The following is a 12,669-nucleotide window of genomic DNA, read 5'->3' on the forward strand; positions in this document are numbered from 1 at the left end:
AAACACCAGGCACCAACTTAAGAATCATCAGAATTGCCAGGTAAACAAGTACTCAGTAGACACTTCCGTTAAACATAGTAAAAAGACGGTTGGAAAGACGAACTCAACTAAACCATCAAGTCAAAGGTGAACATTCTATCATTGAGTGTGAAGTCGGTCCTCTAGATTATAAAGCTTAGGAGATGGCAGACCCGAATCCAAAAGGTGAGAGTCATCCTCGAGGGTCATATGAACCAAATTACAGTGATCATTTTATAGCTTGCCCCAGCCAGGAAAGTTTTATCCGGTTATTGTTTGCATCTTTACCTACCGGTGCTCCTAATCCAAAACTAAATTTCACACAACAAGAAAATACCAAAGAAATGTGGTTTTACAACAATTTTGTCACAACTTTTAATATTTTCTTATAAAAGTAGCACTAATACATTAACTGAAGACAGAAGTGGCAATCATCTTCTACTGTCCGTCTTACCTAATCTGCATTCTCTCAATATATTTGATTTATCTCTTTCCAGATGAACACCTCTAGTGGTGAAATAGTGAGCTTCACCAACTTACAGGCAAAGCCATTGTGGATTACTACGGCATGTCATATTTTTCATGGCAAGACATACTCAACAGAATGTCATACTAACCTAATAAGTCAGCAAAGATGAGCAATTCCACTGCTGGAAATGCTTCTCTGGGAAGAGGCAAATTGGCTGATATTACAAATAGCTGCTCACACAACAGTTTTATGAATTTAGATGTACCAACATCCTACTGATATCATAAGGGCCCGATGCGATAACGTAATTCACAGTTAGTACGATGCTAATAGCTGTATTCAGACAGTCATTTTGCACAAGCATAGCCATCTCAAATTACCTTGTCAAATGAGAGACAATGACAATTTCAGCCTATTCTTGGCGATCTTAAATCCAGTTTTTTGGGACATACTTAGAATAATAAACTAACTCCAACATGCATGGCAGTACTCTAAAACAGTGGTTTGCTACACAAGTGTAATTACAAATACTATGTTCAACCACAGCCCCTAAAAAACCACTTCGCATAACCTTGCATTATCATTTGCATATTCACATAACATGTACTTGATTTCTCCTTTAATACAAAGATAAAATGTTGAAACTAAAGATTCTATCAGTACTACATCAAGTTTCACAAGTATACAGGGCGCCCCAGAGAGAATGAGGGATCAAATTTTCACTGCCTGAATTAACAATGTCCACCTTTCCCCACAAATAAAATTCCATAACAGCATTCTAATTGGAACAACCTGTAGAGCTTAACTTCATCTATTGTTACAATTCTACAATAAATTACATTTATTTGTTCGTGAAAAAGTGATCATACAGCACATAAGTAGTGATAAAACTCTGTGATAAATGGAACATTTAATCAAGAGGGAAACGTTTAATTTCATAGGATCATACATAGCCTCTTTTTGCCAGCATGTAATTTGGCCAATACTGCATGTTTGTACCAACACAGGCCATTGGCAATACCCAAGGCAAATCACTTATCATTTGCTTGGAAGCAGATGATTCAATCACTTCTTCGTTCCTCCACCTTCAGACATCACCATCACTCTCTAAGCGCTGAAAATAATCGGCCAGCCACAGTTGCGTGCGTACTATTACCAACTGACGCGATTTACAGTTGGATGCTGAAAAGTATGCCGTCATTCTTTTATAGCTACAACTGCAGTACCAAAAATTGATGAGTCATAGATGAGGGAGTGAATAGAACCTAACTTTGCTAACTTCTGCTTCTCAAACTATGGCTGGAAATGTATGGCAAAAATAACTGCACTGTGACAGCAGATACATCAGTTTATAAATCTTTCTCAATTATTCATTTTGACACAGCAATTTGAATGAGAGATCAACAACAGTTCATAGCCGCAAATCTAACAAGTTTAATTGAGAGACTCTAAGAATGATGAAGATCTTCCGGTATAACTGGTGCGTTATCTGGTCGTAATTTGAACAAGACACCAACAACAGTCTCATCTGCCATTGTTGTCACGTCACCGAGACCGTGCTGCCCCCTAGCAACTTTCCTGAGAACACGCCGCATGATTTTTCCGGATCTCGTTTTTGGCAGACCAGGCGCTTCCTGGATGTAATCAGGTGAGGCAAATGGGCCAATCTTTGTTCGCACTGAAATCAAGTAATGATAACTATAATTTGCAGACCACTGATTGTGTTGGTATGTATGTCAACTGAAAATCTACCGTGTAATTTGCAAATAGCTTGTCAGACAATGAACATCAGTTCTTTCAAAGTCAAATCTCTTCAGGCTATCAAAAAATTACCGTTACCCTAATCTTGGTTTAAAGCAGGGTAGGTAGGTAAACATTTCCTTTTTCTAAACACTTAAAAGATCAATAAAAGCAGTCTCCATCGATCTCTACCCCAGTCTTCCCATCAATGCAACATTTCACAACCAAATCTTTACAGCCGATTCGAAAAACTTGCGCACAAATGAAGACGCATTCTTACCTTTCTCCTTCAGTTCGGTTTTCAATTTGTCATTGAAGGTGAATCCCTAGAAAGAAGAAAATTGAGTCATTGCAACCATCTATATCGCTATCAGTGACATTGTGCAACTCAATCTGGCCCACCTGGCTCCCGCCTATATTCTCCCTTTTAAGTTTAAAGACATTTTAGTTCTCACCCTATGTACCAGTCAAAAATGAAATAAATAGTTCGGTGTCTTACCTCCCTCAGGGTAACAAAACAATATGTCGTCTCTCCTTTCACCTCATGTGGACACGATACAACAGCAGACTCCGACACTGCCTCATGGGTGATGAGGGCTGACTCAATCTGAGCTGTACTCAACAGGTGACCTGAGCAGTTCAACATGTCATCAATACGACCGGTTATCCAAATGTAGCCATCGGAGTCAATCTTAGCTCCTGGAGAGAAAGAGAATATTGAATCATATTTCAATGTTAAGTTTTTAAGGTGCTTAAGAATAGGTATTCTAATACTTAACTGTTGATATTGGTTGTCTCACTGAGGACTGCTTGGTTGGAGCTATGATTTTGCTCTTAGTCTTAACCTCGATGATGCGTGTCGATTATAGCCTTCATGATAGCGCCACCCCTCATGACATTCAGTGAGACAACCAACCTCAATTCATTAAACCAAGACGTGCACTGTCAAGAGATTGCCCTGTGAGTGCAGAGGTAAATGGGACCAAAAATACTTACTGTCTCCAGTGCAGTAATGTCCTGGGAACTTCCTAAAATAGGTACTCTCATATCTCTCATGGTTGCCATAGACTGTCCTCATGACACCTGGCCAGGGCTGGCAGAACACCTGGAAACCGAGGATCCAATTTTAGCCATGTGAACAAGAAGGTGCATGAAAACTGACAGTCAAGTGCAAATAGCTCCCTGATAAGCTGACACCTCTGGATTCAGAAGCAGTTAAACACGACACGTCAAAAACAAACTCGGAATAAACCCATATAAACTCAGATGAGTGACAAAGTTATGATTTGAATAAAGATTTTTCATTTGATTTTTGTTCGTTTTATTTGTATGGCACAAGTAAAGGGACCTAAGTTGGATCTGCAGATCTTCACCTCAAAGTGAACAAGGTAGGTAAAGAAGATGAAAATCTGGCTCAATACTCACTAGATAGCCCTCTTCATCAGTGACACACTCGGTACCGTCTTCATGTAAGATTTTCGGAACAATGCCGAAGAAAGGAAAGGTCTGAAAGAAAACAGTGAAAGGTTGCTTGAAAAATTTATCTTAGGACAAAATGGGTCTATTTCGACTATCAAATCCAAAAGAAATCAAGCCAAATATGTATTTATGGACAAGAGAGAAGGTGAAAGATAGAATGCTTACCGCAGAACCAGGTTTTTCAGGTGTACATCCAGGCAATGGCGTTAACGTATGTCCACCCTGCAATAAATAAATGCAATATCTATATCAGTGACTAGTATTGGTTGAAACCCTTCATACAGGAATAAAACTTGTTGACTGATGAGACAGACGTTAACCAGCACCAAGACACTTTGAAATGACCTCCATATCTTGAAACAAACTTGAATTGAAAATAATCCGAGAATGGTCACTTGAACGGTTGGCAAATCTGGTCTCAAGCTCTGGATCTGGCTGTTAGCTTTGATATGTCTATTCTAAACCTGGGCGAAATCTCAAAGGGGGATTGAGTATGTACTGATGTTAATGGACAAAGACAAGGACAAGGATGACAAATGACTATTGATACATAAAGTAAGACCTACCGTTTCAGTTTGCCAGTACGTATCTGATATAGAACAGTTGCCATTTCCTATTACATTATAATAAAACAGCCATGCCTCGGGATTGATTGGTTCACCAACAGTGCCAAGCACTTTCAGAGAGTCACGGCTATATCTAGAAAGAAATTTTCAAGATTTTTACAACATGTTTTAACTAAAAATATAAAGAATTGGACAGACAGCCAGTGGTCAAGAGATCCCTGGTTCAATCTCCATTCGACATGAAACTCTAGGCAGGTCTCATTGTCAAACTTGCCTTACTCCATCCAGTTTTATAAATGAGTACCAGTCTGAAACGCTCATTGGTTTTCAGGTCAGACACCCAAACAAGTGCACATCCAACTTCTTTAGTTTTGCTGACTTAAAGTATATTACCTACTTTTTCACATATTCCTCTCCATACTTCATGAGAGCCCGAATGGCAGTTGGCGCTGTATAAAACTTAGACACTTTGTACTTGTCTATAATTTCCCATAATCGTCCAGCATCTGGATAAAATGGTACTCCCTCAAACTGAAAGTAAAATGTTGTAAAGATGTCATTCATGACCATCAGCATGAATATCATCAGCCTACTTGAACAAGTTGAAAAGGCCACTCATCTACAAATGAGTCATTCAAGCCACTGGCAATTTGAAATGGTGACTTGCCAAAGGTCACAAGCCTTGTTCCTGTGACTGGCATTGAACTCACAATGTTTAGATTATGTGTCCAATATTCATGTGTCCACTGGGAGGAGAGGCACGTTAGCATAGTGGTTGCACTGCAGGACTTCAGACCATAATATCATGGGTCCAATACCTGACAAGCCATTTAGTTCTTTGTGACAGACGATTCTACTGATCTTATCAGAATGTTTTTTAAATGGTTCCAGCCACAAAAGAGACCCCAACTTACCATTACACTAGTGGCCCCATTCAACATTGGTCCATAGGTTACATAGGAATGCCCAGTAATCCATCCTATATCGGCCGTACAGAAGTAGACATCATTGGGTTGATAATCAAAGACATATTTCATTGTTGTTGCTGCATAGAGCATGTACCCTGCAGTCGTATGGAGAACACCCTTAGGAATGCCCGTCGAACCGCTGCAAATATAAAGAAATAACATTAAGGTAGGTGTCCTTTTTTGCATTATTTCATCGACGTCCAGTTTGATAAGCATCTGTTTTGAAATTCATGTTTAATTGTATCTTCAAATGCCAGCTAGGGCCAAGCAAGTTGAATCTTGACAAAATAATGTTATCCCTTTGATAAAAGGGCAACATGTCACTCACTCTGGAGGAAAAAACAACATTCCAATGTCAACAGCATGGTTCAGTTTGCTGTGCATCAATACTCCTAATGGCTGCAGTCTGCTGCAGCATTTAGTAGAGGGCTCTTTACTCTTTGAGGTAATTGAACAGACACGGCAGCAGATTAGCACCTACCTGGTGTATAACATAAATAGTGGGTCCTCAGCATCCATCCACTCGGGCTCGCATGTCTCCTTGGCCTCTGCCATCACATCGTGCCACCAGACGTCACGTCCTGCCTCCCAATCAATCTTAAATAGACCAAACAGTTATGAAGGACTTTACCAAGACCCAAAATTGAACATGAGAACATTCAAGGGTTTTTATTCATCTGGCACACCTGCTAGCTCACAACTTGACTCAAATATCCCAGTCCACTAGAAAATAGATCCCTCCAATATGGTAGTGATTTGCCCAAGAGCGTCTCATCAAAATCCACAGACTCATATTTAGCGGCTCAGTGGTACGACATAACATATGGCTTTTGGACAACCCAACACCAATTGTTGACGTCACATAAGCCAGTGGGGCCAGTCTCTATGAAATGAAATCCAAAGCAAGGTGCAATGACAGGATTTAGAAACCTAACCATTTATTCCAACCCACTCCAGGTTAACATTGTTCCATGCAAAATAAGACACACTGAGAAAGGATGGTGAACAGTCAGTGATTTTAAATGGAAAGAATGGAAAGACAACCAAAGGAGATGTTCTGGGATGAATACATGTGACTGGAATTCTAGAGCAGAAGGCACAATTTTATCAAATTTTCAAATTAAAAAGACTAATCCCAGGCAACAATACCATATGTTTTAAAAACATGTTTGGTTGCAGCCTTTAAAATTGTTTTATTGACTGTTTGGTGTTGGTTTTAAACATGTAACACCACAGTAATTTGAAAAACAGGTTTCACACACCAACATTCAACTAAAGGTTGGAACCGTTATTTCTTTTTCACAAATAGAAATCTTTTCATATCAGATTGGAATAACTCAGTGCCATCTTTATTTTTAGAAGCAGACGACTATATTTTATCACTTTGGAGGAGGATGATGTTCAATGAAACGTCTGCCACCAAGGAAGGAAATCCAACTAGGTGATATCAAACCACTTTTTTATGTTCTCCATTTTCAACATAGGCTAGAACACTCTGCAATTGAAGAGGACACACAATTCCATTTTTGACCAAGTTAAAATGGTACTGCAATTCAAGACATTAGTACACACAAGGTTGGGACCGAGCATGTTTTTACCATTTGCTACACTATCTGCAATGTAAAGCAAAGATATAATTGTAAGTTTGAAGGAAAGTCCAATAAAGCAAATTTACATTTTCAGAAAGTTTTCTAGCCCAAGTATGGTCTCACCTAGGACACGGAGCTTAGACTAAGCTGGATCTCGCAAACCGCCTGTAGTATGCACATAATTGTTAAACCCCAAAGCAAATGGCAATGATGAACAAATCTCTAAGTAGTAATCCATATTTAAAATCTAACAAAAGGACACATTCATCCCATAATATCAAAATTCTTCATCACTATTGGGACCAGTTAGGTTTCAGGGAATAGCCTGCTCTGGTGCCAAATATTGTAAAATTCATAGTGAGAATCAGGCATCTGACTCACCTTGAGTGAAAGGCAGGGTCTCTTTGCAGGCGGGTTGTTTCCATCCCCATTTCCGTCTGCTAACCCCTCGACCGGGGTCAGGTGACGTACTACAATACAGGTAGTTATTGCATTGCCCCTGAAAGTGTTACAAAATAGGCTCAGCAAAATCTGTTCAGATTTTTTATACACATTTACCTCCTACATTTTATCTTCAGTTGAACAGAAGGATTCATGGACAAATGGAAACTTGAGTGATAAACACGTAATGATTGAGAAGAGACGATTTGACATTTTCAGCAGATGTTTTGGTTACAAAGAGCTTTAAACACGCACACAGAATATAGGTTTCAAACCTATAAAATCAAAATGAAGTATTTTTCTGCTGAATTTCTTTGTGGAGCAGAGACAAAATTGTCATTTCATCCAAAGTTGCCATCAAAACATATGATCTATTTATCCACCCAACAACTAGTTTTTAAGTATTGATGACTGAGCGAGATATACAAACACAGGCCTAGAGCACTATGCTGAATATCAGCCACAAGTTACATTAGCCTGTAGGCGAGTGACAGATGTTTTGCAACAGATTTAGCTCCTGGCTTCACGGTTCCTGAGGTTAAATAAGCCTATGCGATAGATAATTCTGGCGCACCTTTCTGCACATGCTGCCATAGCTTTGTCAGATATGTCTTTTAATCGGATGAGTTTAGTTCCTCTATATACAGCATCTGAAAAAGTATGGGTGATAATTAAAGCAATGCAATTTCTGACTTATCCCAAGCTGCAGGTCATTTTAACACAACACAAGTGCTTCACCTCCTTTGAAGACATCATGGAGAGGCGTGTGTTTTAAGACTATTGGGTCAGAGGGCACCTTGGACAGGGACTGTCCGAGGCCAACCAGTTCTTATCCCATGACAATAGATGGAAAATGAGTACCCTTTTCTCAGAATTTGAGAGCTGGTAATGGTTTTACCGTAAAAAACAACTACTGCACTGTGATAAGGTAATCTTCATTTTCAAAGAAAAGTCCAGCCCCAGTTCAAACGAGATGTGGTAAAAAATCTAACCTGATGTCACCAGTACGGAACATTTTCCGTCAATCATACGATCTGCCAAGGAATCGGCGGAAAAACCACCAAACTGAAAGAGAATTCAATGTATTTCAACATTCTGAGAAGATTTCTTCTATTCCCATGACAATATACTGATGAAGTGACCAAGGCCGGACACCACTTCTAGTTTTACTTTGTAGGATGCAAAATCAAAACATGCCAAACATGACATAGTGTTCACAGATAGCTACAGGAAACTTTTAAGAAAATAACCTTTCACAAAACATAAAACTCTGACGTGACATCTTGTCACTTCTGTCCGTCTGCTAAATATCATTGAGTCTCAATTTCAGTCTAATTGCTGGAAACATTTCATTACACTAGTTGGTCACAATATCAGTTCCTGGAATATTAGGAGGAAAACACTTACAATTATGGAATGTACGGCCCCAATTCTCGCACAAGCCAACATAGCGGCCACCAGTTCAACAATCATGGGCATGTAGATAGCTACCCGGTCCCCTTTCTTCACACCTGAAAACAGAGTACCAACAAATACTGTCATACATGACACCTGATATATTTTGTCTGCTGATTTTGATGCTGTAACTTATTCATCCGAATGTGAGACTCCAATAACATTGATATTGAAATATCAAATTATGAGCCCATCATCAAGTTCCAGCCCCCAAATTTTCACCATGGTTAATTTTATACCAAAATGGTACTTTGAAATATACATTAGTCAAGGACACCGATTTAGCTCAGGGATTAGACATTTCCATTCAATTTGACCTCTGCTATCTGAACACCATTTTAAAGGACAACATAATAAACTGTCAGTCCCAAGGGTGTCCTTGAAGGTTCTGATCTACTGTATGAATGAAGGAGCTAGAGCCAGCCCTCATTGCAGACCTACAGTGAATGCATAACTTTGCATATATAATTCTCACCAGTCATTACAATCTTAATGCTATAATTGATAAGTTCACATCAGACATGGTGTGACAGTTTACCCATTGGTCACCACCACTTAAGACATGACCTTAGTGTCATGATCGTCTCCACATAGACAACAGACCATTTTTCGAACCAATCAAAACTATGACCCAGACTAAAACATTTAAGAGTCCACTTAAGCACCTAAATCTTGAGTAGGTACTTTTAACATGGAATTGGAAAGTAAACTATTTTAACAGGTCCACTCCATCAATGTTTTTTAATGGAGAATCAAAGTGCTACAATTTTGTATTATATTGTAATTAAACACAGGCCTTGAATTCCAAAATTTTTAGGGCACCCATTATAGAGCCATTTTGGCCTTGGGTAGTGGAAAATGTAAAGTAAGACTGAGAGGACACAAAGGCCATTTTGGACATGTTGGAGGGCACCGGCTGCGGTGGTTGAATTCAAGCCCTGGTAACATAATCAGATAAGACAAGAACAGAGTCAAATCAAATAACCTCACATCCTCAAGCACGCCTAAAATGGTAGAGTAAAAAAAGGCTGTTTTAAATTGCTTTAAATTGCTCATTAGAACAGCACTCTGAAGATAGCATTTCTCAAGTCGGTCAGGGTCTCCTCTGGGTAGGAGAATAAGACATCAGGTCTGGCAACTTTCAGCATAATGTACATGTACATGTAGTTGTTTTCATGATGTTCATGAATGATAGAATTCAAGGCTTCAAGAAAAGGGTATGCTTATACATACTCAAACTGAAACTCTCAAAAGGATTCAGCAAGCACAAAATACTTTCTTAGACTTACCTTTACTTCTGAGAACATTGGCAAGTTTACATGTCATAGCCAGCAGTTCGCTGTAAGTGATCTTGCCACCGTCTGCAGGGTCATTACCCTCCCTGCAAACACAAAATATACATCGCCTTCAGTAAACTTACATTCAGAAACCTTAGCTACATTTGTGGGGCTTCTAAAGTCCTCGATTTTGATATTTTGAAGGATTTTTTCTGACTGGAGAAGCTTTATTGTAGCTTGGTCATATTTTTTGTTGATAGAGGATCCTTTTGGCTTTCTTATCAACCATTTAGTATCCAATGCTGCATAAATACCCCATGTAATAATGCTACAGACTTCATTGCACTGCAACAACAACGCGAGTCTGGCCGTGTCTTATAAACCAAACCAAGCAAATTAAATATCTCAGGATGGAAACTGTCACGCTCAGTTTCTCGGGTTCATTACACAAACAATCCCACGACAGATACAGCCACAGGGTATTGACAAACCAATTGATAATCTTGTTCCATAGCACAGATTCAATCAGGCTCCAAGTACGCATCTCGAATCTATATTAGTTCCATGAATCAATACTGAGCGTGGTGTGTTTGTTGCACACAAGATGATATTGATCAGACCGTGATTTAGTGAATTGGAACCCGTCAAGCTGTGAATGAGTTCATCCATTCTGAGTTTCACAGTCAGCAGATTTGGGTCAAAAGCCAAGCCATTTGGAAGAGGAGATCTTCCCTGCCTGACTGAAGGGAGAACAGAAAGGGTATTGTCTTGTCCTTCATTTGTTAAAGGTGTCTCACAAAACCCTGTTTGTAAACCCCCTTTATTTTCATGAGCATAATACTTTGGCAAATTGAGTGTAAGGGGTCAAATCACAGTCATTGAAAAAGCCACTGCAGAATTTAGTGGTAGTGAAATCTGAGAAGGAAATCTTTTACTAATATTTGGGGCAGAGGAGATAAAGGGGTTTACAGTGCATTATATAGCTTTGAGAATTTCTAGTAAGATCCATCCAGGCCATAAAGTTTAAACAGCATACTCAAGAGAGATGACACCAAATAACCAATACCAGAAATGGCAGAATTACAAATACCAACCAAAGGCGTCTGTCAGATACATGTATATTGATTCAAATAGATCAAGCTATTTGATAAATGTATCCTCGGGGAATTGACAGTGGTGTTATCAAGTGATACTGGGGATGATGCATCTAGTGCAACTATTGATTTCACCAGCAATGCACGGACGACATGGTATTGATTGATTTCAGAAATGAAATGAACATTGATATTTAATCTATCCAAATCACTAGCAATCTGTAAACGACAGCAAACAATTACCATCAGAGTTTGAGTCGGCATGAGTGATGGTAGGATTCGTACCCAGTCCTATCAAGAATGTCATACATGACTGAACATCAGTGAGCAAAGAGAGATAGGTGGCTGTCCATTCTATTCATTCAAAGAGTGACACAGATTTATAACCAAAGGTCTTTTGAATGTGTACATGAACAAAGGGCTGTCTTGTTATGAGCAGGCATCACCAGAAATGCCGGAGCACTTGCCCTGGCAACCAAGAAGAAAACCTCAAGTCAAAAGCCAACAATACTGATCAAGCTTTGCCTCTTTCGTGATCAGTAGGGAAAGAAGGATAAGTCGGGAGTTAGCCTTTGATATTTCCATCACATCAGCCATGGTGCCAAAAGCGACTGAGAGGCTAACCCCAAAAACTGGTGCTTATCTGGAACAGGAAAGTCAAAGGAGGCAGAGGGTCCAGGCATTCTCAAAAACCACATCATGCATTAAGTTCGCAATGACGTCATACATCCTATTCTCGTTCTAAGTCATTGGAGGTTATTTTAGTATTAGGCCTATAGCTCTTTCACAGTCGACATCACAGCCACGTCATCTGATGGCATCACCCACATTTTCATTTGAACATCACACTGCGATGATACGGAAACATGCTACTGGCAACATGATGTCCAATATTACACGACGTCCAAAACTTTTGATGTCACGTTTCTCCCTTCACCTCCTTCGTTGATCTCCATCGGACGTGAGCCCAGTGTCCAGGGGAAGGGCAGGGGACAAGTAAATGAATGAGGGGGGGGGGGGGGGAGTAGAGGATAGAGGAGATTGGATGCATTGAATTATTTGCAACACTCTTTTTTTTCGGCAGCTTAAAACTCATCAATATTGAAGTAATAAGGACACATTTAGATGGTATAAGGACATGAAATTACCAGTAAAATGCCACTTTATCGCCTTTTCCATTCTCTACATGTCTGTCGAGTGTATTGTAGCAGATATTTGTCACCGCACCTTGCATCCACTTGATTGAAATCGGACCATTTTCAACATTGAAATTGTACTCAAGAAACTTCCCAGTTGGTGCGCTTTTCCAGAAAAACTGGTCGGCGATTTTCCTCCAAAACACCTCAGGCTCCTCCTTTGATTCCCTATACATCTCCTTATATTGTTCCATGCTTGAAACATGGGCCTCCCCCTTCAAACGAGGGGTCGGAGGGAACAACTCATTTCCACGAAAACCATCCACTTCAGCCATCTTTGACGGTCGATGTTATAGCCAATCCGGGTTAGCAGGTCATGTGATCTTTGAGCTACTGTAAACAAACGCACGTGCGCAGTTCAAATGGAAACAATTGCG

General features: G+C 39.7%; 1 protein-coding gene across 2 annotated transcripts; it reads right to left on the reverse strand.

The window, feature by feature from the left end:
• Nucleotides 1-368: 368 nt before the first annotated feature.
• LOC135486034 (acetyl-coenzyme A synthetase, cytoplasmic-like) lies at nucleotides 369-12,573 on the reverse strand. 2 transcript variants are annotated; one of them, XM_064768496.1, is made up of 17 exons: nucleotides 12,245-12,573; nucleotides 10,015-10,106; nucleotides 8,678-8,781; nucleotides 8,263-8,335; nucleotides 7,845-7,920; nucleotides 7,211-7,328; nucleotides 6,694-6,735; nucleotides 5,722-5,837; nucleotides 5,187-5,379; nucleotides 4,670-4,803; nucleotides 4,273-4,405; nucleotides 3,872-3,928; nucleotides 3,653-3,733; nucleotides 3,224-3,332; nucleotides 2,727-2,926; nucleotides 2,508-2,553; nucleotides 369-2,165 (listed from the first exon to the last, which is right to left on the reverse strand). In XM_064768496.1, exons 1-17 carry the CDS (start codon nucleotides 12,565-12,567, stop codon nucleotides 1,936-1,938), a joined length of 2,127 nt encoding a protein of 708 aa, XP_064624566.1. In that variant the 5' UTR covers nucleotides 12,568-12,573; the 3' UTR covers nucleotides 369-1,935. The 2 variants fall into 2 exon arrangements, with proteins under 2 accessions (XP_064624566.1, XP_064624567.1); XM_064768497.1 differs by lacking the exon at nucleotides 6,694-6,735.
• Between the last annotated feature and the right edge of the window lie 96 nt (nucleotides 12,574-12,669).

Source organism: Lineus longissimus, chromosome 4, assembly GCF_910592395.1.
Source record: "Lineus longissimus chromosome 4, tnLinLong1.2, whole genome shotgun sequence".
Taxonomy (NCBI): Eukaryota; Metazoa; Nemertea; class Pilidiophora; order Heteronemertea; family Lineidae; genus Lineus; species Lineus longissimus.